Source organism: Topomyia yanbarensis, chromosome 2 (genome assembly GCF_030247195.1).
Source record: "Topomyia yanbarensis strain Yona2022 chromosome 2, ASM3024719v1, whole genome shotgun sequence".
In the NCBI taxonomy this organism is placed as follows: Eukaryota; Metazoa; Arthropoda; class Insecta; order Diptera; family Culicidae; genus Topomyia; species Topomyia yanbarensis.
This window is the reverse complement of record NC_080671.1, coordinates 44,785,090-44,812,440: the sequence shown is the minus strand read 5'-3', so window position 1 is coordinate 44,812,440 and position 27,351 is coordinate 44,785,090. Positions and strand designations below refer to the sequence as shown.

At 36.5% G+C, this 27,351-nt stretch overlaps 3 protein-coding genes and 1 long non-coding RNA gene across 5 annotated transcripts; 3 read left to right on the top strand and 1 right to left on the bottom strand.

Annotated features, from left to right (window-relative positions):
- Window positions 1-5,193: 5,193 nt before the first annotated feature.
- Window positions 5,194-5,854, top strand: LOC131681274 (mesencephalic astrocyte-derived neurotrophic factor homolog). The gene has a single exon (XM_058961990.1). It carries the CDS (start codon window positions 5,284-5,286, stop codon window positions 5,797-5,799), a length of 516 nt encoding a protein of 171 aa, XP_058817973.1. The 5' UTR covers window positions 5,194-5,283; the 3' UTR covers window positions 5,800-5,854.
- A 146-nt stretch (window positions 5,855-6,000) lies between these two features.
- Window positions 6,001-6,998, top strand: LOC131683822 (uncharacterized). Its single transcript, XR_009304566.1, has 3 exons — window positions 6,001-6,038; window positions 6,195-6,297; window positions 6,425-6,998. It is a non-coding gene; the product is annotated as an uncharacterized LOC131683822 (long non-coding RNA).
- A 274-nt stretch (window positions 6,999-7,272) lies between these two features.
- On the bottom strand, window positions 7,273-9,484 carry LOC131683821 (small ribosomal subunit protein mS39). Its single transcript, XM_058966152.1, has 2 exons — window positions 9,044-9,484; window positions 7,273-8,984 (listed from the first exon to the last, which is right to left on the bottom strand). Exons 1-2 carry the CDS (start codon window positions 9,386-9,388, stop codon window positions 7,332-7,334), a joined length of 1,998 nt encoding a protein of 665 aa, XP_058822135.1. The 5' UTR covers window positions 9,389-9,484; the 3' UTR covers window positions 7,273-7,331.
- A 15,896-nt stretch (window positions 9,485-25,380) lies between these two features.
- Window positions 25,381-26,932, top strand: LOC131682706 (zinc finger protein 611-like). Of its 2 annotated transcripts, none has more exons than XM_058964393.1 (2): window positions 25,381-25,454; window positions 25,526-26,932. In XM_058964393.1, the coding sequence occupies exons 1-2, from the start codon at window positions 25,440-25,442 to the stop codon at window positions 26,024-26,026; spliced, it is 516 nt and encodes a 171-aa protein (XP_058820376.1). In that variant the 5' UTR covers window positions 25,381-25,439; the 3' UTR covers window positions 26,027-26,932. The 2 variants fall into 2 exon arrangements, with proteins under 2 accessions (XP_058820376.1, XP_058820377.1); XM_058964394.1 differs by having other exon boundaries at window positions 25,389-25,454; window positions 25,547-26,932.
- The last annotated feature ends 419 nt before the right edge of the window (window positions 26,933-27,351 follow it).

Sequence of the window (27,351 nt, the reverse complement as noted above, 5' to 3'; positions counted from 1 at the left end):
CCAGCATTTAGTTTAGTCGGCCTTTCGTTTACTGGGGTGTTACCAAAAATGCAGCGAACAACGCTTTTGGTATTGGATTTTACAAAAGAGATAACTACTACTGTCTCCATGAACTCACGCACTGCAACATTAGGTCTCGCTCTGGCATATTGTATCCTAAGAGAAAAGAAGACAATCGCGTAGCTAATTTGATCCAGTCCTAACTTCAATATTGAACCAACTTCTGATTGGTTGTTTTGCCAGTCAAAAGCGTTTATAATATTTACAAACGGGATGAAAAACAGTGTTGCTGAATCTATTCCGGCTCCTTTTCATACACATAAACATTTTATGCAAATTCAATAAAAGTTTTGAATGACGATATGACAACGTGTATTGTTAAGAGAGACATAAATAAAAATTTAATTTAATTTTTAAATGCAACTGCATTATAAATTCTTGGTTGTGAAAAGCATCTACAAGAAATCTGACAACGATGAACGCTAGTTGTCTTTAAATTTACGGATGGGCCTAGTCGAAAAAATTAAGAAGAGAAAGAAGCCTGTCTCTTCTCTACACGCCACCGAAAAACTACCTAAAATTCAGTACTTTTGACTCAATCTCGTGGTATCGTGCAGGAAGGTAAAATTAGGTAAACCGTGTTGAAGGTAGGTTTAATTTAACAAAAGCACTGTTTTGAGCGACTTAGTGGAATGTTATATTAAACACTTTAACCGTTGTCTTCCGTTATAATTCCACTATGATGAACAATTCAATGAAAAAAAATCGGGAGGAAAGCTTTAAAGTAGTTTAAACTGGAAAAATAAGTTATTCCCACTTACCTTTCTAACAATGGCATTGAGGGTTAAGTCCGACTGAGCGGCAGCGAAGTCGGACAGCATGGCAAAAAGCGATGTGGCGTAGCCAACATAGTTTAAGTCCGACTGAGCGGCAGCGAAGTCGGACAGCATGGCAAAAAGCGATGTGGCGTAGCCACATTAGGCATTAACAATTTTTTTTATTTAGTCACAATAGGATAGTATTTATTCACAAAAATAAAAGGTTGCCAGTGCCGAATGTGGCCACATCCAAGTGACTTAAACTAGGGATAGCCCCTATGTTTGAGTATACCGGGCAAACGAGTGGATTACAGGTTTGATTGCACCCTTCGATAGCAAGATCAAAACCACCTCGTCCGTCGGTTTCTCAGCGGCTTTGCGCCGCTTCGAATCCTTGAACTCAACTATACGGCAAAGCCGAATCACACTATCTTCACCATTAACGTCATTTTCTCATGAACAATGCCATTGTTAGTAAAGTAAGTGGGAACAACTTATTTTTCCAGTTTAAACTACTTTAAAGCTTTCCCCCCGAATTTTTTTCATTGCTTGTTATGAAATTAACCCTCTTTTCGAAAAAGCCGCGATTCGGAACAATTACCCTAAATTTAAGTTAAAAGAACTTATTCTGTCGGTTATTTTATGGTTGCGTGTAAGCTTTTTTAGATCAGAGTTGCTCTAGGTTCGCTCGGAACTGTCGCTTTTGTATGCACGGAAAAATAAAACAACCCAGAGAATAACTTCTTTTAACTTACTTTTGAGTTGTGCGTCGCTTTTGCATATATTAGTGTTGTCAAAAACAAAACGAGAGATTCGACTCAGTCGAGGTCTTCCATGCAGTAAAGTACTTTTGAGTTGCTTGGGGTATACTCAAAATTGGGTAAATTCAACTTAATTTTAAGTATATTGAACTCAAGGTAGAGTATAAAAAACCTATCAATGAGTTGTGATTTTTGCCGTTGTTAAAGGGAAACTACCTTCAACACGGTTTACCTAATATTACCTTCCTGCACGATACCCCGAGATTGAGTCAAAAGAACGTAATTTTAGGTAGCTTTCCGTTTGCATGTGGATATTGTAAACATGAGAGCGAACCTATTGGCGATTCTACGTTGAAACCGCTCGCAGATAGCGCTGGGAGGAAAGTGTTGTTGATTTTATTGTTATGTCATAGTGCATATATTTTCTGTAAACATTGGTAAAAAAATGACTTTTAAACACCAAATTACCGATCAATTTGTTGATAATTGTTTATGAAAATGGAGGAAAATCATCATTTTATCAGATGATGAGTAAACATCTTGCGAAAAGAGTGTAAAACATAGTGGTTTCTAATATTATTCGCAGAGCTATATGCGCGCTGTTTCGAAATGTAATTTGTTGAGCACCGTAGCCGCCGCAACAGCATTTCCCGTTCGTCCTAAGTTAAGCTAAACCTTCATGAGATGGTGTAAATTCATGAAACTCTCCAGATCACGCGAGGAAAGAATATATCCGGCTAATAGGAAAGTGTCAGCTTTGTATCATGCACAGCTGATCCTTCTCTCCGATAGTCTTCACTGAATCTCCTACGTAGTTCTAAATATAAAGGAGTGTGACATTGGTGCTGATTGGGTCTCGGTTTCGAGTTGGAACTTTATTTATGGAACGATTTTTTATAACCACAATAATACCCCGATTACATTTCGAAGAAATGTATGAGTGAAATAGTTGCAAATGGCTGTAATTTCAGAATAATCGCAAATAAAACTAAATTTCTTACTCGTTTCATTCATATTTTGGCAGTGGTAAGCTTTTTCCGAGAAGATAATAAGGATTTTGGTGTAAGCTACGACTCACTTACGGGTGAAAAAAAGCAAACTGTATCACTTTGCCAGTTCATGAGCTGAATCATAGGTGTCGCATGACTAATTTTGGCTTTGCCGCAAATCGCCAATTGGCGATTCTACGTTGAAACCGCTCACAGATAGCGCTGGAAGCAAAGTGTTGCTGATTTGATTCTGTTCTGTCATAGTGCATATATTTTCTGTAAACATTGGTAAAAAAATAACTTTTAAACACCAAATCACCGATCAATTTGTTGATAATTGTTTATGAAAATGATGGAAAACCATCATTTTATAAGATGATGAGTAAACATCTTGCGAAAAGGTTGTAAAACATAGTGGTTTCTAATATTATTCGCAGAGCTATATGTGTGCTGTTCCAAAATGTAATTTGTTGAGCATCGTAGCCGCCGCAACATCATTTCCAGTTCCTCCTAAGTTAAGCTATACCTTCATGAGATGGTGTAAATTCATGCAACTCTCCGGATCACGCGAGGAAAGAATATATCTGGTTAATAGGAAAGTGTCAGCTTTGTATCATACACAGCCGATCCTTCTCTCTGATAGTCTTCACTGAATCTCCTACGTAGTCCAAAATATGAAGGAGTTCGACATTGGTACTGATTGGGTCTTGGTTTCAAGTTGGAACTTTATTTATGGAACGATTTTTGATAACCACAATAATACCCCGAATACATTTCGAGGAAATGTATGAGCCAAATAGTTGCAAATGGCTGAAATTTCAGAATAATTGCAAATAAAACTAAATTTCTTACTCGTTTCATTCATATTTTGGCAGTGGTAAGCTTTTTCCGAGAAGAAAATGAAGTTTTTGTTGTAAGCTAGGATAGGATCCGCCAGCTGGCTTCTTCTTATATTTTGCTAATCCCTGCTGAAAACGACATACCCCCACTCGACCAATGTTGCCAAAATATTTGTTTTGTTACAGTCGTGTCCAAAACTTAAATTGTTCTGATTAAAATATTCTATATTATGTATCAATTTCACGCTCCGGGAAAAATCAATGATTTAGTCTTTATATCCGCATTTAAATGATCATTACGGGTCTTCCATCGGAATACAGCAAAACAAAATAATATATATTTCTCGACAAACATATGATTACGGCCTAAAAGCCAACTGTCAAAATCCACTTTGAATGGAAATTCTAGACAAACCGTTACTAGTCGAATACAGTTCACAACAGTTTATGAAAGATAAAACTTTTCTCTTTCATTTACTACCAACATCTGTGATTGGCGTGTAACGGTTTGTCCGGAATTTCCATTCAAAGTGGATTTTGACAGTTGGCTTTTAGGCCGTAATCATATGTTTGTCGAGATTTGTTGTTGGCCATTACGAAAAATATTTCCATGCTCTTAATTTTTGTAAGTTGCTTTCTGAGTCGAGCAACCTCATTCACAAGATCAATCTTCTCTGTTCGCATTTGGTTTAAATATTCTAAAACTACTTTTTTGCAAGGCTTAATTTTTGTTTAGTTTGTATAGGTGTTTAGGTTTGTTCCAGTACTTCATGTGATTTTTTCGGACAAAACAGCAGTAGAAAATAACACGCTCCTATTTCCACCGATGATTGATGCAGTTAAAAACTGTAAAATTCAACTGTATCGATAATACTAAAAGAAGAACAACAAGCGATTTCCAGGATAACTCTCACGATTTGCCCCAATGTATTGCGAATCTTTTCTTAAATCCACATTGCGACTTTTCAGCCATGCGCCACAGGGCCGTGCGTTGAATTACGCGCCCATCTAGTTTGCATCAGTGCGAGTGAGAAAACATTTTGACGTTTGTTTTTGTTTCGACCGCACTCGTGTGTATCCCATATAGCAACAACTCGACGAAATGCTATATTATCTCGCGATAGACAATACTCCCAATTTACTCGGCGCTGGAACAAAGACAATTTTTACATGAAGTTGAAATAATTTTCATACTTAGGCTAAATAGTCAGTTACTCGGTTAGACTTCGAAAAGAGAGATAATATGTTTGAATTCGTCTGCCAGAAAATGCCTTTCACTTCATAATTACAGACGGACGTTATTGAAAGAAAGCGGAATCTCAAGAAAACCAAAAAAAAAAAACAAAACGGTAAACAAACGTTGCTTTACGTTTTATATCACAATACGACAACACTTCCAAGCAGCCCTTTAGTACTTTTAGTTTCCAAGCCGAACGTTTGCCAATGTCACTTTCGTCCAATCACGAGCTGGTTCAGAATTGGTTCAAAAACAGTAGACAGAGCTGGCGGATCCTATCCTAGGTTGTAAGCTACGACTCACTTGCGGGTGAAAAAAGCAAACTGTATCACTTTACCAGTTCATGAGCTGAATCATAGGTGTCGCATGACTAATTTTGGTTTTGCCGCAAATCGCCAATAGGGCGACTCGTTTCTAAAACCGAAAACAGCATAATTCACGCTGACAGTGCAAAGTCGACAAATAACTGTCGGCGGGCAAACGTTACCCCGCCGTTGTCGAACCAACCCAACACAACCCTGACGTTTGGTTGTTTACTAGTCGAACTGTCATTGCTAATCATATACGTTTCTTGCTCTTGAGTTTCTTGTTGGATTTCTGGTTAGTTCTTTTTCCACGCCTTCACCAAGAACATCCGAAATGAATGGATATATTTCCATTGTTCTTTGCCTATTACTTCCGTTAGAAATTGTGCTAGCGCTTCAAAATGGTGATTGTGAGGTCTGTGTTAAAACAATTGAAAAGTTTGCCGCGACATTAGACGAATCGACCATCAAAAGTACCAGCCGGATCGAAGATGAATTCCGACGTTTCTGTAAGAACACCAACAATAAAGAGCGAAGATTCTGTTACTACTTAGGTGGTACAGAGGAATCCGCTACCGGAATTTTACAGGAACTCTCCAAACCGCTGAGCTGGTCCATGCCGGCTGATAAAATTTGCGAAAAACTGAAAAAGAAGGATGCCCAAATTTGCGATCTTCGATTCGATAAAGTGATTGACGTCGATTCCGTCGATCTCAAAAAGCTTAAAGTTAGGGACTTGAAAAAGATTCTTTCCGACTGGAACGAGGAATGCGAGGGATGTTTAGAAAAGTCTGATTTAATTAAAAGAATTGAAATGACTAGAAAAAAGCATACAAAAACTGAATTGTAGTTTTTTGTTACAATTAAATTGTTAACCTAATAAAACATTAAAATACTTAAAAAAATGTTTCGCCTGTTTTAATTTTTTCTCGTATATTTATAAATATTTTTAAAAGTATAATTGCATTCGAATTGTTGAATGTTCGAAAATTTTGGCAGGCTGTTTTCCCCTCATATTTACGGTTTCCAATTTACCGTTAGTTACACGTCATTCATGATGAAACGGTGTCATGACAATAAATGTATATGGTGAGTAAAATTTACTAAAATGAATGAAATACATGTAATATAATTTATTAAAATAGTAATTACACAAACATTTTCAATAATTACCGCTCAAGTTCAAATGTTGGTAGGTTAAAATCGTATTATTGTATTTGTGCCTTTCTTTTCTACTATTTTCAGCATGCGCAGCTAGTGTGAATTATTTGTATGACGATGCACTACAATATACACAGGATGTGTATTAGTTGCGCACGCTAAAATTACAAGAAAAAGGAAGCCGGAGGTATAATATTTAATAATTTTAACTGCAACCAGAATAGAATTAGGAGTCGCTTTTCATTTTAATACCGAATCTCTTGACATTGTGGTTGGAAGCGACTTTTTTCCTTAGGAATTATTCGCATTTTCAGGAGGTGAACGACGACGTTACGATAGGTTTTCGCTCCCTCCGTTCCCGGAACAGTTGAAGATTGATGGCCATTTCGCAGTTGTTTCGGGAGAGGATGAATCGCTATTAAGCCACGGTTTTAGTGGATATCTGTCCGGAGTGTTTTGCAGTTCTAGCCTAGCCGTGATCATCGATGTATATCTGGAAAAGGTGAAGTCGTTTTTGAATAGAATAAATTCTAGAATGACCGATAGTGGCCAAAGTTTGATGTAGACACTTAGAATTATATCCGTATTAAATACTTTACAGATCGCTTGTTCGCATGTTTCAACAAGTTTATGATATGACGAACCGGAAGGTTTTTTCCGGCAAGCTATGAAAACTCAACACCGTTCCTAATGCATGGAAATGATCGAATTCTTACTGATTGCTTTCCAAAAAGCCGCCAAAAGGTGACTGCTCATCACGCAGAATTGGTGCGTGTATTTGCACAACTTCGGAAAGGCTGACAATCCTGATACTCATCGGGTATCTGTAAGAGGAATAAAAAAAATTAATACTCTTACTTGTAAAATACAATTCCAAAAACAAAGTGTTTCGTCTGTTGACAAGACTAGGCTGGAAATTTTTCATCGACATCAGTGATATTTTGACAATACCTTATCCAATAATTTGAAACTGCACCTTTTACTGATTTTTCGAATAAGTGTGATTTGAATCTGACTCCCGTTTAATATTCTGCTGTCGTTATTGAGAATACAAATTACTTTTGCCCAAAAAAGTGATTCTTTAATGCAGAGTCGTTGGTAAATCTATGACACAAGGAATCTTTCTTTTCTCGCCTACTAATCACTGAGAAACGCTAAATCGTCAATTGCGAACGCATTGTTCGTCCACTATTTATATCCTAATATACAATTCCACCACATTTAATCATGTTTAACTTCGCTAACATTTTCTTTAACAATGTCATCCCCAACGAAGCGTTTAAGCTTTCCTACTAGAACCTCGTCCAGCGTAAACGAATTGTAGATATGCTTTCCCAGGTCGGCAGTCTCGGGGAACCCATTTTCCGCGCAGTACTGTAGGCAGGTAATCGCTAAACTAGGCTTCCGTTCGTCGATACACAGTTGAATAAAGGATCGCAACCCTTCAAGCTTAGGCTCCCCAACGATAGCGTTCTGCTGATTGTTAATTTTATCGAACAGTTTCTCCGATTTCTCAAAGTCCTTGCCCCTACAAGAAATCGTTAGGATGTCTCCCAGCATAACACCGGACAACGCATTTGCTTGAGTGCGCCGTTCTGCAGCTATCAGCTCTTCTAACCGTGTGAACATATCCCATGCTATGACCGTAAAACGATCTACCATTTCCGGATCCTTCGGAGGGTTTGCCAGCATTATCTGGAGAACTAGAGAAAGCAGATTCTCTCGGCCAATCAGCTCGAACTGTATCATATGGGACCAAATCTGCGGGAGGTAGTCGATTGCACAGTTCACGTCAATTGACTTCAGAATGTTTTCCATTACGAACGCTTCCGGGATGTAAATATTCGGCACTAGCAAATTATACGTTTCCATGAAAGTTTCCAGCGTTTCGGTACTACAAAGGATGCTTAAATAGTGACGGTAGTAAGCGGACTCTTTATTCGAATCTCCAATTAAATTGTAGTTATCCTTGAAATGCAACAAGCTGTCAACCCTCCTAGCTAAATCCTTATCGTGCAAATGATTCCGGCATACCTCCATGGCCGTTACGAAAAAGAGAGTGTCTTTTGGATCTACAATCGAAAACTCTTTATTTTCGATTTCATTCATAATATCCTGTAGGACGTGACTGGTCGGTCCTCGTTCCCGACAGAAAATCGACAGTATGTAGTACCAACTGGCTAGTGATGGTTCGATTCCCAATTTCTTAAATTCTGATAGTGTTTTTAGCGCAAAATTTCTCGGATTATTGTGACCACCAATTGAGGTTATAGTTTGCAGAACGGCATTCAACGTTCCAATGTTCGGTTTCAGGTTTTGGTTTTTCATCGCGGTCAAAAGCTCACACACTAATTGCCACTTCGTATCGTAGCTATCCTTCAAGTAAGAGGAAATTTCTATTAAACTGTTGAACGTATTCGTATCCAGAAGTATGTTCTTTTCGATGGTCTCCTGATACAAAGCCCATGCCTTCTCCACCTGGATGTACTTTGCCATTCCTCGGATCAGGGCGCAATAATGAACCGACTGTTTCGAATCTATTTCGTGGAAAAGCTGTTCGGCTAACTCGAAATCTTTCCATGACTTTTTCTGTCGTCCCTTTACTTGACCTCCCTGTCGGAACCAACGTTCTTCAATGTATTCCTCAGCAAGCGACTCTTCGTGATTGAAGAAACACAGTAGTTCCAGTAGTGACTGCTTCACTTCCTGGCTTACTTCAACGTTGTTCTTTTTCAGGAGACTGTACACCAAAATAGCATCCTTGACATCGACATTCTCGATCAATTTCTGGAGGTCAGTCGCTTCAACCTGGCTTTCCTCGGTATAAATCATTGTAGGGAAAAACGCTTGAACAGGCGGATCTGCTTCTTTATGCTAAAATGGTTCAAAATAATTGGAAGCATATGGACAAATGTCATAATTTACCACTTTACCTGAAACAGTGTAGCATTCTCCTGACGAATCCAGCGTGCTGCCTTTCGGCCGGCTTCTTGAGCCATGGCGTAGGATTTCTTGCTTAAGATCGTCATCGGAAGCAAAAAGGGATCGTCGTGGTACTTGTAGTGCGATGCTGTTGGATCGAATCCTACTGTGCTGGAAAGAGCGTTCAGAATGTCGGTGGGACCACGTTCGATACGCTGGGGAATCACGATTTTGTTCTGCTCTGAAACTGTGGAAGGTGTGGTGATGTCACTGCTTGAAAATCGACGATTTAGTCTGAAATTTCGGAGCACAGGTTTCAGGTTCACTCGACACACGCATTTAGGTAAATTATTCATGGCTTTAGCTATCAAAATACGCTTTTCCACAAGAAACTTATTAAAAGAAAACCGTCTAAAAATCAATCTGCTGGGGGTTATGTCACACTAATGTCAATAAAAACAAACTTATTTAAACGTCAAACTTGTGGTGAGGGGTAACACACAAATGACGACTACTTTTTTGTCAACTTTGGAACTCTCTTCTCTACCTTTGTGGTATTCTTCACAAAATTTTAACCATACTCATAAAAACAACGTATAAGGTTGTTTCGAATTGTATATTTCATGGCACATAAGTACGTGAAGCGCTTTTTGTCAAAAAAATTATATCTAATGCTACGTCACACTGCTACTAATCTTACGTATATGTTACGTCATTTATGAATATCACACCAACACCAACTGGCGATACCTGGCATCAAATGGAGGTATTAAAAAAGCATTTCCAATGACTGCAGACACCCGACACCTGCCCACTGAGAAGTCCAAAAAATTGTTTCAAAATCGTTCAACACGGGTCCAACGATGGACGTTCGTTGAACGGTTATTTGGACGATGTCCAAATTGGTCCAATGAACGTCCTTCATTGGACGATTTTGAAACCAACCGTTCTTAGAGGGTGGTATCCAATGGCCAGCGATGCCAGATTTACAGACATGTCTGTATTTTACAGACTTTTGATGTCTCCTACAGATGTAACCAGAGATCTACAGACTTTTAAAAGAGTAATAGTGTTTAGTAAAATTGCACTAGAATAACTGTTTTCGAATACGAATGATTCCTTCACAATAGAATTCTACTTTCAATCTATTTTTAAAGTAAAATTTTAGCGTAACTAGGATTTACACAACAATCTACAGACTTTTACAGACATTTTAGTTATTCTTCTACAGACATTTCAAAAAAACATGTGGCATCGCTGCCAATGGCAGTACTAAAAAGAGCGCTCGCATCTGCACACTATACACGCTCATTCAAAACTTCTCAAAATTTTACTTCGGAGTACTTATGTTTAATAACTAACAAAATCTTGGCTGTTGTGTATCTTTTGGCAATGTCATTTAACATTTTTGGAGGAAATCGTTTACAGTTTAAGAATATCTTGACAGCATTTGATATATTATGCATTTGATACATTTTTGAGACGACAATTGTTGGAGGAATTTCCGGTATTCCACCAGTGGCGTAGCCTGAAATTTGGTTTGGGGGTGTTTGACGAAAATCGTTGATTTTTCGAAAATGTTTCAATTAGGGTTGCCACCTCTGGAGAGGCTTTGATCCGGAGATTTTGCTAACCCGTTGGGTGGTGGATTTTGAGTGGAACTAGACCGAAATTCGAATCAAAGCGATTGCTCGGTATTTTAGCGCACTTTTATCGCTTTTTATTATAGCGCATTGCGCACATAATAAGTGCGACTGAAAGTGCGGAAACGTAAATAAAACTGCGCTTTTATATTGAATTGTCTTGGTGACTATTACGCACTTATGAATTATCCAACGAGGAATAAGTGCGCCTCATACATGAAAACGATTCAATGTAAAAGCGCACTTTTATAAGAATAATCGCACTTTTATGGAGTCCAGTTTTAAATGGCATCAATAATACTATGATAAAGTAAACCTGTAAAGGCTACTGTATACCTCGAGAATTTGATCACGGGGTTTTTGTTCCCCAATCATTTCAAATGGGAGATATATTTTTGATTTTCCGTCACGGAAAAAAAATCTACTCGGAATTAACATTCCCGTAGTGTAAACCCAATTCTGGAAAATGTCACGGGTTTTTAAATTCTCCACAGTAAAAATGCGGCCGAGAACAATTCAACATGAATTGTTTCCGGCGGCAAAAATTACGTTTTTATTACTGTTCTGAAACAACTGGTATTTTTTAGAAGCAGAAGAAGTTTTATTTTGACAGTTTGCAGAGATAGTGGCGGAAAATTTTCCGTGATAAAAATCCAGCACAAAATCCCGGCCCAAATCCCGCGATTGAATTCCCGAGGTGTACAGTAGCCTTAAATGTTTCACGTTTGAGAACGGTTTGACGGTTTAATCTGGAGTAGTATTTCACTTCCCGACTAAGTGCCAAGAATACAGAAGCACCAGCTACTCTCGCTGTGGAGGATATGTCGAACGAGCATTGCTCTCCTCCATAACTAACAGGAAAAGGAGAGCAAAGGAGACAGTGCTGCGGGAACACATGGGAAGCACTGTGTTGTGTCGGTTATTTATCAGTAGAGCTCATAACAAAGTGGCAAAAAACTCACCTCCCTAGCCAACAGTTAAGGGGTTACACAACTGTTGAATTTAAAAAGATCGATTTTTTATTTATTAGCCTAAAATGTGCTTTAGGATGTTAAAAATGATATCCCAAAACATAAATGTTCAAATTTTCAACTCTGCAGCACGCCTCTTACGTATATCCCGAGTGTACTGAAAACTTTAAAGGTCAATTTCTTCACTTGGATTAAAACCGGTTTTCGCTGAAAACCGGTTTTCGGCCAATTGGTCACCAGTAACCTGAAAACTGGTTTTTAGCGAAAACCGGTTTTCATCCAGTGAATAAATTGGCCGTAACCGTGTTTTTCTCGAAACCACTTTTTTGAGCTGGCCGGATACGTAAAAAAAACAAATGATTTTTGATCGCTTTGAAATTTTCACAGTATATTCGAAATTGTTTCCTCCAGCGACGTACGTAGGATTTTATTTTTTTATTGCTTAACTTTTTTTAATTGCCATTTTTGTGTCGATTTTTATGACATTTTCGACGTTTTTTCACTCAAAAACGCGCCATTTTAACGTAAAATCAAAATATCGAAAAACTCTTTCGTACGTTGCTTCCTATTGACATAAGGAATCGTAAAAACTTTAGTTTTTGGATCTAGGTCAAAAATTACGGAAGATAGATTTCCGGCCATGGACCCCTTCCAAAAAAACGCGCGTGGGGGAAAATGTTGCACAGCCGCCATCTTGATTCAATACTTATGCTATAAATCCTATTTAACAAGATCTCGATTGATCTCTTTATGGCGCCAAGAAAAATCCTATTTTTTCGTGCTCTACAGTGGTGTAACCGCTTAAGGGTCACTTCTGGAGTAGAAACCACACCAGAAGAACTCGTTTGATGTTGGCCTAGTCAGTTGGATTAGAACAAATCTGTCATACCTTGGTGCAGCTGGTGATAAGCACCACAACAGAGAACAGACGTCCATCTTCAGCATTCAACTTGTGTAAAATCTCTAACGGTTTTGAAGGTAGTTGGGATATCCAAAACAGGTGCGCTGCTGTCGTAATGCTTTTTTTGTGGTTGAGTTCGACAGAATTGACATCGGTTATTCCTCTACCCAGTCAAACTAGTCAGGAACCGGTTCGGACTTCCAGCATGAATTCCAGCTCAAATGCATCAACCGATAGAGACGGAATCGGTTGTTTTCTTTGAGCAAGATTCCATACTGAATCCATTCAGGATTTCGAACCGGTTCCGGAATGGATTTGACGGATAGTTGGGATAGGTTGGTGTGGTGGCGCTAGTGTTTATCGTATATTAATTCAAATGTTTACACACGTTTTTTTTTTTAAATATTTTTGTTGGATCATGGATGTTTGTTCTCTGTGGAATCGGTTTTCGAATCGGTTGTTACATTTGCGCTTAAATTCTAAAAGAAAACATTCCGATTGCGATGAGTAGGGATCTGCTGTCAAAACGAGTGAAACAGAGAATTGTGAGAGAAAGAGTTTCAGTTCGAAATCCTAAATGGATTCAGTATGGAATCTTGCTCAAAGAAAACAACCGATTCCGTCTCTATCGGTTGATGCATTTGAGCTGGAATTTATGCTGGAAGTCCGAACCGGTTCCGGAGGAATAACCGCTGTCAATTCTGTCGAACTCAGCCACCAAAAACATGACGACAGCACCTGGTTTGGATATCCTAACTACCTTCGAAACCGTTAGAGATTTTACACAAGTTGAATGCTGAAGATGGACGTCTGTTCTCTGTGCCGATTCATTCAGGATGGATTGTTGCCTTCGGTTGGAATTCCACCATAAATCAGCCCATATTCCGAATCTCATTCAGGATATAATTTACTGGGATGTGGATGGGAAAATTGACAATTGGTGCTTCTATCTTTTGAGTATTAATATCTCAAATATTACGAAGATCGGTTGACCATATTGAGAGTGTTTGCCAAATGTGTAATGCACTCACACGTGTCATAAAGTGTGTATTGATGAATAATATATATGACGTATCATAATCGAGCATGAAAAATTTTCTATACAAATATAGCATTAATTACTACCTTTTATTCATATTTTTGGTATAATTTGGGCTATAAACAATTGGTGAGATGCATTTTGAAGGAAATTATTCGGAGAATCTAGAAAAATATTAATTTATTGTTACAGTGTTTCCAAATATGCTACATTCCCAGTTAAAACTAAAACTGTATTTTTTATATTTCATAATTCGTTTAATTTGGAAAAGTTTATGATATTGTGTTTCTCAGATATTTTTACACAGAAAAACAACTAAAACATCAATATAACTTGAGCCAAACCCAAGACACAGTCATTTTCCTCTAAGAACGGTTGGTTTCAAAATCGTCCAATGAAGGACGTTCGTTGGACCTATTTGGACAACGTCCAAATAACCGTTCAACAAACGTCCGTCGTTGGACCCGTGTTGAACGATTTTGAAACAATTTTTGGACTTCTCAGTGGGTTGAAGCAAAAGGCAATTTTGCAGCACGTTTATCGCTATATTCAGTAGCCAAGCAGAATGTCAAAATTCAGAAAACGCCATCTTATAGAATTTTTTCAGACTAGTAATGTGGCATATCTAACTCAGTTTACCCAAAAATGGCGCATGAGATAGCACAACAGCGACGATATAGTCTAATATGGTTCGATATTCTGAATACACGGAGAATTTATGTCTTGAACAAAATTAGTAATGGAATGTCTTCAACAAAGTTTTTTTAATTTTGATTATAAAGGCTATAGCCATTAACTTGAAATATTTTGAAATTTTTATAATATATATTTTTATAATATCCAATCCTGCTTAGAGATTATTCATATAATTGATAATACAAAAAAAATACTCATAAAACCAATCCTGACCTACTAAAAATAAACCGTAAACGTCATTTGTCATCATTTTCCTTCTACTTTCCAATATATTATTATCGTTGTTAGACACACTGAGTTTTTGTCTCAACTCTCAAAAAATACATTTTTAAAAAATATGGAATTGTATGCACTCTTTCGGTGAGCAAGTTATTTATAAACATCAAACTGCGCTTCCCATTCGGAGCATTGTCCTTAAGCCATATTTCGGATGATCTCTTCAAAAAAGAGCTCATGGTAATTTTACAATATTGCACTGATAATATAAATTCGTAAATATAATGAAATTGATTGTGCAATGCACGAATTCATTCGTCGTTTTCTGCAACGAAGTATTTTCGTGCATTGTAAATACTAGGTTTCGTTCATTTCATGAACAAGAATAGCCGCCTGCTGAACGGAAGCTTTCGTAAATTTTACACATTTAATGTACACTGCACGAATGTTATCGTTGATAACGACATTATTTTTCGTGAATGAAAAGAAAGGTTTTGCCTATTTTATTGAACGTTTGTGTATATTGCGAACGATTTCGTTGGTCGCACGAATTCATTTCGTTTATCTTAGAAAAGTTTGCGTATTTATTAGCCTCTTATTGTTTCAGTCGATCTTTTGGGATCGATGTTTGACAACATCGATTTTTTTTAATTTAAAGAATCGATGTGGCCAAATCATTTTTATTGTGGTACGAACAAATGGCCGCTTGATGAACGAAAGTTTTCGTAAATTTTACTTTTTGCCTTTCTCAATAGAAAGGTATTGCAATTGCTCTGAAAACCGACTTTTTAACGGAGGCCCGGAGGGCCGAGTGACATATACCATTCGATTCAGTTCGTCGAGTTCGGCAAATGTCTGTGTGTGTGTATGTATGTGTGTGTGTATGTATGTGTGTGTGTATGTGCGTCTGTGTGTGTGTACGCGAACACAATCTCACTCACTTTTCTCAGAGATGGATGAACCGATTTTGACAAACTTAGTCCCAAATGAAAGGTGCAACGTTCCCATAGGCTGCTATTGAATTTCTAATGGATCCGACTTCCGGTTCCGGAATTACAGGGTGATAAGTACGAACACGCAGAAAATGTCGATTTTAATAAATTCTGCAATGAATGTATAAAGGTGAAATTTTTTCCAAAATACGACCACAACTGCTTCGATTTGTAGTATTAGGTCACTAACATCCATTCAGAGTCTATTTGGCCACATTGGCCACCATCCTCGGTTCCGGAAGCCCCGGCGGAAGTATCTAAATTCAGAATAACAGTCACATCGGTTTCTCGGAGATGGCTAGACTGATTCGACTAAACTTGGCCTCAAATGAAAGGTATTGCGTCCCCGTAAATGGCTATTTAATTTCATCCCGATACGACTTCCGGTTCCGGAGTTACAGGTTGTGGCGTGCGATCACATAGCAAATTGTGATTCAAACCGATACTCCGATGAAAGCAAAAAAGGTAAAAATTTCGCTAAAATGTCTCTCAAACAACTTAAATTTGCTGTTCTAGGTCACCGACGGCCAACCAAACTTTCGTTGACTACATTAACCACCATAGACGGTTCCGGAAGTGCCCGGGAAAAGCGGCCATCTTTCATAACTAGCAAACTCATATCAGTTTCTCGGAAATGGTTGGGTCGATTTTCACAAACTTAGTCCCAAATGATAGCTATATTATCCCCACAGATGTCTATAAAATTTCGCACGGATCGCTTGTATGGTTCCGGAAATATAGACTGAACGGTCCGGTCACACATGAAATTCCCATATAAGCCTGAACTCATATTTTTTTTCAAAGGGGGGACCCCATGAAATTTCAGAAATCGAATTCGTATTTTTGATGCCAAACATCTTTAAAATGCATGAAACGTCGAGATTTTATGTTATCTCGAAAAACATTTTTTTTATAAAAATCGACTTTTTGGGACTTTGCCGATTTCGCACCTTTTTCAGTTCAATATTACCGTGGCTGTTTTTTCTTTTTCAAAATTTTAGAACTCGAATAATGATTTATTTTCCTGTATATAGTTGTCATGTGAGGTATAATAATAAAATGTAATATATGCATTTAAAAGTTTTTAATGAATATAAACAACGCACACATTCTCGTGATTCATGATTGAGAAAGGCACAATTGCACCGCTAGGTGGATTAAAATAGGTTTTTAGTTTACATTTCACGAATGTTATCGTTGATAACGACATTATTTTTTGTGAATGAAACAAAATGTTTCGTTTATTTTAATAAACGTTTATGTAGCTTACGAACGATTTCATTGCTCACACGAATTTATTTCGTTCATCTTAGGAAAGTTTTCGTATTAATTAGCATACTATTTTTTCAATCGATAAGTTAAGATCGATGTTTAACAACAACGATTTTTTAACTAACTAAAAGGATCGATCTGGCAAAATCGATTTTATTTAAACCTGCTCACCTCTACTGGGGACCACAGTTCATAAAGAACAGTTGCGCAAAGACTGAAGCAAATCTACCTATTGAACACTCAAAACGTCTACCTATCGGACACGAAGAATAACAATGCTCGAATGCGTGGGGAGTATCGTTATTATGTGATTATAATTATGAGAAAAAATTCAATGATGTGATATTAACATTATTTAAAACCAGGAATACTTCGCTTAATGACAATTATTAAAAAATATATGTTCACTGATATTCAAATTTGGCACTATTTCAAACACCGGAACAGCTCTGGGTAATGTTAATAATCTTCCACCGACAGTGGAAATATGAAGGTATTTCTCATAGTTAAAGTGCAGCTAAAATTTTGACAAATTTGTGTATGCATTCCACTTATACATATGTACTTATTCAAATTTATCTTACGCTGCAAATTCGATTGTTTTTGTCACACCCCAATCAGACGACAAGCGGCAAAAATCAATGCATTTCGTTCTTAGTTGCGGATCAGTTGAGAACCGGAAAAAGCTTAAATTCTTTATACGATGTTATTTATCGTACTGATTTTTACAAAATAAAACTAAACACTTAATTTTAAATTTTTAAATGCGCAAAGTTAACTTCTAACTGAAGCGTTCGGGTGAAGTCATTTGAAATTTAACTAAAAATAAAAGGTTGCCAAAATTTAAAAAAGACCAATGATTGGTCCAATGTTGCCAATCCTCTTTACGCAACTCTACTATTAAAAACTCTGCTGGGGACTAGAAAGATTGTGGTGCGAAATAATGGCCGCTTGATGAACGAAAGTTTTCGTAAATTTAACTTATTTAGTTTACTTTTCACGAATGTTATCGTTGATAACGACATTATTTTTCGTGAATGAAACGAATTGTTTCGTTTATTTTAATAAACGTTGATGTATATTACAAACGAGTTCGTTGGTCGCATTCGATCTTTTAGGATCGATGTTTGACAGCACCGATTTTTTTTTAATTAATGGGATCGATCTGGAAAATTCGATTCTATTTCAACCTGCTCATCATTATTGAGGACTAGAAAGATTGTGGTGTGAATAGCCGCTTTATAAACGAAAGTTTTCGTAAATTTTACTTATATAGAGTACATTGCACGAATGTCGTCGTTGAAAACGACATTATTTTTCGTGAATGAAACGAAATGTTTTGTTTGTTTTAGTAAACGTTTGTGTATATTACGAACAATCTCTTTGGTAGCACGAATTCATTTCGTTCATCTAAGAGAATTTTTCGTATTTAATAGCATATTATTTTGACATTGTTTCTGTAGAGAAAAACTCAAACTTATTCATACAAAACCAACGAGCAGTTCGCGATGGCTCAATTGAATCCGTACTGCTTTTTCTGGATCAACAGGAAGCGGAAGAAGTTCAGAAAATCTTCCTGAAACCGGCGGACACGGATACGGTTACTAAATAGTCAGACCGAGACCGTCGTGATGATCGACAATTATCTGACGTATAGCAACTCCATATTCTACCTCTATTGAAGCTCTTTCGACGTTCACGGTTTGACGAATGGTGCTCGTAAATATAATAAAGATATTCGTATATAGCAGCGAACAATTCGTTTGCCGAATGAAGCTGTTTCGTAATAAGCCAACACTGAAAGCCATTCGATGAAGAAAATAACAAAACAAATTTTTGTTTTCCTAATTAGTTGATTTCAACAGAAAAATGAAGAACGTAACTAAATTTTCTCTTAATTTTGAGAGATTCTCAAATAATAGTTATTGAAAATTATTATTGATTTTGATTCAAGATGCACATCATACGAAATGACAGCAAGTAGCTAAGATGCACACCTTACTGAAATACATCAAGGTAGCGACAGCAACTATGTTCATACACGCTGGGCATAACGGTTAAGCACGTAGGTAGTTGTCTCAGCTTGGAAAGCTTGTTTTATCCTGGACGCAACTACCTGAACCAGTACACAAAAAAAACAGAAATTCAACTGACCTCATTTTGGTTTTACCTAGTTTTTCTTTAAAAACTTTTCAATAAAGGGATGATTTTTATTGACATTTTTTTCAATACATGTGCACTGAAAATTGAAAGTATTGTCGAAAATTGTCAAAATCATTCTATTTCGGATTTAGTCGATTATATAGTAACATTTCAATTATTAACCAATGTAATATGTAATATGATAATTATTTTTCATCGTTTGAGATTCCAAACTAGATGTGGAATAAGTATGAAGTTTTTTTTTGTAGTGCTGGATAGTGTTTGTGACTAAATAGAAAAAAAAATACCTTTATTCTAAAATTCAAATCAATCAATTTCCAACAATCCTTAAATACCTTTGGCTATTTCGTCTCATTTAAAATTGCAGTTTATAAAAAGATAACATTATGAGAAACATAACTCTGTATTATATTTACGTGTGAATTACTGACATACGGAATTTTTCAACAATTTAATTCCATACCTTTCATCCGTCGGTCGGTGAAACAAAACGTTTGAAATATCCTATGTTGTATTTTACGATGAAGCAGTTTAATTCAACAATGAGATTAGTTGAATTCTAGTCGTTTGTGTCTTGGCTGAAAAGGTAGTGTAACGGCATATGCAATTGTGTCTGGACTAAAACAAGCGTTAGAAGCTGAGACAAGCGTTTCAAGCTTTAGCTCATGTAGCTTTTCAAGTTTTGTGCTTTAGCTTTTTAAGTTTTGTGCTAGGATGAAACGTTCGTGTCCAGACTGGAACTGACAGCATCAAACCAACAACGTTGGATTATTGTTTGCAACAAAAATTTAGTTCGCCGAAATATTAACTAGACGAAACCAAAAACTCAACTAATTTTTTAGTTGAAATTGTGATGAATCGGTTTTCCGTGAACGAAAGTCGTTTCGTGGTTTTCACGAAAAACTCGTAATAAAAAATAAAAGTGTTTCATTAGAACTACAAACAATTCATTATATGTACGAAAAATTCGTATATTTCACGAAAATTTTCTGTACGAAACTAATTCTAAGCGATTTACGAATATATTCTATCAGTGTGGACCCCGACAAATAGATTACAGTTACAGTTACAAGATCCAATACCTACAACTATTTAAAAGTTTCCATAATGCTTAAACAATAGGTTCTCAATGTAGTGATCAGACATTATACTTACAAAATTGACATTATACTTACAAAATGGCGCAATATTTTATTACGTTAGTCAGCATCATTTTGTTTTTCAATCCAACAGATTTTGGCTTGGGGGACCCTTCCCCCCCCCCCTTTTTACGCCGCTGGCTTCAGTTATATTTTATTGTCTGAAAGTTTGAAAAGGATCGGTCCACTAGGTAATTTTCCACGCGTTTTTTCTGTGATGAAATTTGATGTTCAGTTGATGATCCCATAGAGCACTGGCGCATGACTACCAGGGGAGGTTCACTGTTTTCTGCAGCTCGTCTCTTCAAGTTTTCTCTAATCCGCGAACGTTCCACCTGACATATGGTTATGCTCTGCTTGTCCGTTACTGTAGACCACATCTCGACAAATATATTATTACGGCTTAAAAGCCAACTGTCAAAATTCCCTTTGAAAGGAAATTCCGGATAAACCGTTACTCGCCAATCACAGCTGATGGTAGTAAACAAAAGAGAAAAGTTTTCTCTTTCATTAACTGCTATGAACTGTGTTTAGCCAGAAACGGTTTGTCCGGAATTTCCCTTCAAAGAGAATTTTGACAGTTGGCTTTTAAGCCGTAATCATATGTTTGTCGAGACATAATGGTTATCGATCAGCGTAGAGGAAACTTTTCCGCTATGCGGATTCTCCTTTGACCTCTTCTAAACAAAGGACCAATAATATGTCAGGACCAATAATAATAAAAATAATATTGCGCACTTCCCACCAACCTGGACTCCGCACTTTCAAAGTGCGAATGATCAAACTGCTACGGAAAACTGCGAGCTGTCAAAACACATGTATTTCAAGTGATAGAGATGGTACTTTCATAGACAGACCAGTCTATGAGAAGAATTTAATAGAAGAATAGTAAGTGTGCAGTGCGATTAGAATCCAGTTTTTAGTGCCACAAACAATAATAATAATAATAATAATATCTTTACCTGTTGCATAAAAAATTGCCCTAGAATTATCATACACATGTTGAACTGCGAATGAGGAAAAATAAAATACTCTTCAACATGTAGTTTGCAATTTTACTTATATTGTTATTCAAAGGGTATAAATATTCGCTCGGGGAACAACAAATCCGCAATACCAAATAAAATAACGAACCAACAAATCAAATCATTCCATCTTATCACATTTATTCTCACGAACTCCTACTTATTATCGTGTCCCTGTCATCGTTCTTAGTTCGTACCTTGTTCCCGCATATTTGGTGACCATTCCTATAAGATAACCGCAATGGTATTTGGACCTTAAAAACCATTCCCTGAAGTTTCCTTTTATCATTAACGAAACGGTAAACCAACGCTACCGGCAATCATATTGACTATTCCATTTATGGTCAGCGCCACTTGTACCATTTGCCGAATAGGTCGTTAAGTAACGTTACCATTCAAAAATGCCGATTTCCTCGAACAAGTTTTAGGGCATATTATAAGGGGAATGGTGATCTTATAATCCATTTTTGCGGTACTACATTGTTATTGGATATAACAAGGTACATTAAACATTCTACCATAAACATTTCTTCACACGCAGCGAAATTTCAAACGCTTAAACCAACAAAATGGATTTTTGATTTGAATCGTCACTTTATTATTGATTCAAAACTCAACGATTTTTTAAAAATACATTGTTATATTGTTGAATTAACAATATTATTTTTACTTTAACCAAATTTGATTTTATGTTGGTCTTGCATAGTACCAAATCAGCGTGTATTATGTATTTTTGTGTGTATTCTATGTACGGTACGTATTTTTGTTCCGCATACATGTATGTATGAAAAGCAAATCAAAAGCATCCAATACCTTTACTAAATGTAAAATTTCTATTTCCACTGACTTGACAACGTAGTCACAACATACAGGGAAGTTGCGGTGCTAGTGCTACAATTGTTCTGACGCAAAGGATGCTAAGTCTGGGTAAATGTAAATATTAAAATAATTTAAATATATTAACTGTAACATTATCTTTTTAACTTACAGAACAACTCTGAAATGTTGAAAGTTGTAGGGCAGCTGACTATGTAAGCTTAAGGAAGGTTTTATTATAAATAAAAATTAAACCCTTAAAAAAATTGTTTTATTTTTATTGAAAAGAAACAAACATTACAATAGAAGGTAATTGTTTAATATATTTATCGTTGCTTCAACAACAGAATATTGTTGAACTAATCGTGTTCACATCATTCGATCAATAACACAGTGTCGATCGTTTCAACAATTTTATTGTTGATTCAACCGATAATGTGATTAAAATCTAGAAACGTCAAAACCAGAATTTATTGTAGAAATAACAATATTATGAATTGAATCAATTAATGAATATTATTAGCCCTGAAACAATAATAATTATTATTGAATTTGACCAGAATATTGTTATACCTACAATACATTTTTCTGCGTGCACCATGCTGTGCGATTAGTATAATCTTACACTATACACAATTCATTTAATGATTTTTTTTTACAATATATTTTTTTTTACAATATATACAATATATACAAATCGTGACGCAAAACAAACATGGTACCATAACACAAATCGTTTCGATCATTTGGTGTATTGTGACCACAGATAACCATTTCTCGAATAGTACAGTTATAGTTTTCGAGTGACACTATGCCATGGGCAAAATATGATGAGTGTGTATAATAAACTACTTTATCGACACTATCAAATGCGGCAGATGTAAAAAGAACTTTATAAATGTTTTTTTCTGATTCACCCAAGAGCCTCTTCCCCCTCCCCCCTCATCAGTTCGAATAACGTTTTTACATTTCTTATATTTATTCTATCGATTTATGGTAATCTGTGATTTGATTGCATGCCGTCCTCCATGTTCGGTTGTTGACATCTTATGGTGGTGGTGATGGTGAGCCGTGTGTTTGATACAATACATTCATATATAATATATAAACCGTTGAATCTGGTTGGTTAGGCAAATGGAGAATCTGGATGATGCATCCGTTATTAGAATTGACCATCTCTCCTCGTCTTGACAGGTGTACCAACTTCCGGCAGCTGTGTACTTACGTTGTTAAAAAGATTCGTGAAGCATACGAAAAATGTAATACATTTACATTGATCCACTTAAGAAAAAGGTATAAGCTCGGGTATTAGAGGTGGATTTGAAATTCTTGAGTTGCTAGGATTGCAATACATGGTGTTAGAAGTCCATTCTAAATTCGTGAAGCTCTTTCCTACTAACAGAACTTCTTAAACGGCAGTGTTACGATGTGATATATTTTGCCATATACGAAATTAGATTATGATTAGTTTTACCATTTTGCTGAATGTGCTTATAAACAAATTGTTGCTATAGACGAAATGTGAATTATTCTAATCGACCTTCGCTGAGCAAAACATTATTGACAACCTTGTGGATTCATTTCACCTTTTACAGAAAGATATTAAGCTTTAGATTTTGTCCAAAAACGAAACCTGTGTGCCAAAAATTAAATTTGGAATTTCTTTTATCCAACCTAAATAATCTGATTTCCACTTGGTAAGAGATAATAATAATGTATTAAAGCACTTTATCCGAGGATAAATTATTATTTTTCCCAATAAATATGTGCAATAAACAAAGATTTGTTATTTCATTTTAACAACACATTCAATTCAATATAAAGGATTACTGTAAACTGTAACCAAACGATTCGACTTGAGGTGAACATTATGGTAATCTTGTAAGGAAATTGTAACGATACACGTTTTTCTTTAAAGCAAACCTTACAGAACCATATGAAAACGACTAACATAATTGTGACTTCAATTCAAATCGTTTCGAAATTTTTTTTAATAATCCTGCGGAAGCACCTCAATTCTTTTCTAACTTACAATATTATATTATAACCATTCCCTATATTGTAACAATAACTCGTATCTTCATTCTATATTTTCATATAATTTTTAATTTTTAACACGTATCTTCATTCTATATTTTCATATAATTTTACAGGAAAACGCATTTATCGTAATATCATAAATAGACCTTAACGTATGTGGTTACCATAGCACTTATGATTTTTGTATAATATGGAGGATTCCAGATAAAGTTTTTATTTATGCGGATTATATCCAATAACAATGTAGTACCGCAAAAATGGATTATAAGATCACCATTCCCCTTATAATATGCCCTAAAACTTGTTCGAGGAAATCGGCATTTTTGAATGGTAACGTTACTTAACGACCTATTCGGCAAATGGTACAAGTGGCGCTGACCATAAATGGAATAGTCAATATGATTGCCGGTAGTGTTGGTTTATCGTTTCGTTAATGATAAGAGGAAACTTCAGGGAATGGTTTTTAAGGTCCAAATACCATTGCGGTTATCTTACAGGAATGGTCACCAAATATGCGGGAGGACCAAACTAGTGCCAGATTGATGCTAACTCCAAAAACGGAAACAATCTGTTCCTGAGTGAACCTCTAGTCAAGCGTAATGTCCCATAAGAAAAAGAGGACTAAGAAGAAAATTGGGTAAACCACATTTGTGCGTACAGCGCACAAAACCTATAACTAAATTAGTTATGGGATTTTCGAATTTGACGGTTCGAGATAAACTAGGATATTAAAGATAAATATTTCATTAGACACCTACTACAAAGTACTTTAGTCGAAATCAGATTTATTTCTTTTATTTTTCAATTTTTCCAGATTTTTGAGTAAACTATTAAAAACAAAGGTGAACAAAATCAGTTTGCCGACCCGATTTTAGGCGACCCGATGCTGCTACGCATCGGAAATAGGTCAAATTCTGCGCAAAACAAACAGTGGCGCTTCGATGGCAAATTCCACTGGCTAAAAACAAAATTATTGCGCATTTAGAAGAGTTGCACGTTTTACAACATTCAAATTATTTGCGAAAACAAAGGCTCGATATCAATTTATCTGGTCATATAGTCACACGAAGACATAAAAAACTGAGGTTCTGCGTCGTTGACCATTCAAGCTCAATTGAACCTAATTTATTGATCAAATAAAACTACAAAAATAGACATCTATTTATAGTTGTTTTTTCAAGATGGTGGTGGAAAGTTTTAGACCTATAGTCATTGTGGGGGTGGAGGACTGCGCCAGTCTTGTGGGAGGCCTGTGAGAATCAAAAGGTGACGCAGTCGCTATGGGACGTATGCAAAATGTTGGTCCAAAAATAATTCACGGTACAATGGCTGCGCCAATATCGCAACCTGTTGCTAATTGATCTTCTGAAACGATACGTCGATCGATCGAGAGCTTTTATAATAATTCGCTCGATCGATTTGATTCAGTTCCGAATTGATTTTCGTGCCGAGATAAGTGCTTCCTAAATCGTGTTTTGGAAAAGTTAAAGAAATATGTCGGAAATTGAGGTAAATTAATTGACATGACTCAATGTTCAAGATCATTCAAAGCTGACTCTCGATTCTCTAAATTAATCTAGATTTACAATGATTCTATTCAGTTCGTGTGTGATCTGTGCTCGCTGCGGTACTCTACGTTCGAGATCCTAATGACTCACAACCGGATTAAACACTACCATTCGATTCGGTTCCGGTGCGGATTTTGCAACGAGACCTTCATGAACGAGGACGATCTTCACTGCCACTTCATCCTCACGCATCGTGTCGATCCGTACAATCTGGAGAGCAGTCAGATGGTTCATCATCGCAGGTCCATCCACCAGACGGTGCTGAGCGAGGACGAAAAACAACGCATCATGACGAGGTGCGACTGTTCCGACGGGGAGAGTGTGGATCACGAAGGGCTCATGGTTGACCAGGAGTTGGATGATTTAGATGAGTACGATCAACTCGAACTGGACTACAATGAATTGTTCAAACAGCGGAAACAAAGTGCGATGACTCAGGAGGAGATCTTGGAATTGACGGATGTTTTCAAGAAACCCGCCGAAGCTATGTGTATTTCGAAAATGCACTTTTAAATTGACTGATCGTGTTATTGCGTGGAGGGCACGTGAAATTTGAAACGTCGACGCGGACTTGGAGGTGCTAATTTTTGGGCTGGTTCCAATGCGCACCAAGTTTAACAACGGCTTTACTTTATAGAATGTATGTGTATATATAATTATTGTTAAGGCTGACGTCGACTGTTTGCGGCTGGGTGCTAATCTGTGCGATAAATGGAGACTTTCATATTGTAAGATAAGTGTAGCTAGCCAATAATATATACTTATAGATATATTTTCAATGCACCGTTTTTTTACTCTAACATCAATTCACTGAGCAAAGAATCATTCTTAATTATGAGTGGACTATTCTCTTCAAACCTTGCTAATTTATAGAATCAATCCAGTTGAATAAAAACATATCGCAATATTTTCACGCAGCAAATGCTTACCAATTATCAAATAGATAGTGGATAAACATCGAACAGAATTTATGTTCATTAGTTTTAAAGTGCACTTGTAAATAAAATTAGAAATATTGTAAATATTCGCAAACATTACAGTAAATATCACGGGGGAGGTGTGCTTATCGCTGATGTATTAGATAATCTCTTCCATAGTAAAGAAAATCGAGTCGTACTAAAGCTTGTTTTTGCATAAATACAGAAAGGAAATAATGAGACCACATTGTAAATAATAAACAGATACACTGAATCTGCGTAATTATTCAGATAGGATGCATATTTGACAATACTGTGATCGGGTGAAAAGCTGAATATTTTCTGCTTTGTTGTAAATGTATTTCTACACTCATTCGTCAATATCAAAACAGCTCCCACTAGTATACATTTTCTTTATGGTAAGATCTATGGCGAGAATCTAAACTGTCCCAACAAAGTTTGCGATAAAGATTTGTGTTTTAATCGTTACAAGATATTGACATTCTCCCACGAATAATTCGATCTCAACGTCCGAGATCGCGTTATTACGTAAAATTTGAAGTGCTTAGGTCATTCCTCTTAGTTTACTTTAGAACCGTATTACTAGTTTTGTGTTTAGATCGATCCTGAGGCAGCAGGTTGTACACAGTTTTGGAATTCTACGCTCACCTAACCTTAGACCGAAAGTAACCACGGGCGCTATTTTGTTTTTTCGTCTTAAAAAAAATTGTTAATGAAGTCGAAAATATAAGCTTTTCGAATCTTAAAACGGTTTCCTTCTAAGTTTTTTCATTAACCCACAAAAATCCAAATTTTGCGTATCTCACCAATATTGAAATACAGGAAAACCACGAATCAGTAATCAGAACAGATTGGCTCCATTGACACGTTCCCCATGTTCCTCCCAAGATTTGTATCTTG

What these genes read in the sequence shown, in the direction of transcription:
- LOC131683821 (XM_058966152.1), bottom strand. Translation starts at nt 9,388, where the DNA reads ATGAATAATTTACCTAAATGCGTGTGTCGAGTGAACCTGAAACCTGTG. An exon ending in AGAATGCTACACTGTTTCAG is followed by an intron (nt 8,985 to 9,043) that starts GTAAAGTGGTAA and finishes GAACCATTTTAG; the next exon opens with CATAAAGAAGCAGATCCGCC.
- LOC131681274 (XM_058961990.1), top strand. Translation starts at nt 5,284, where the DNA reads ATGAATGGATATATTTCCATTGTTCTTTGCCTATTACTTCCGTTAGAA.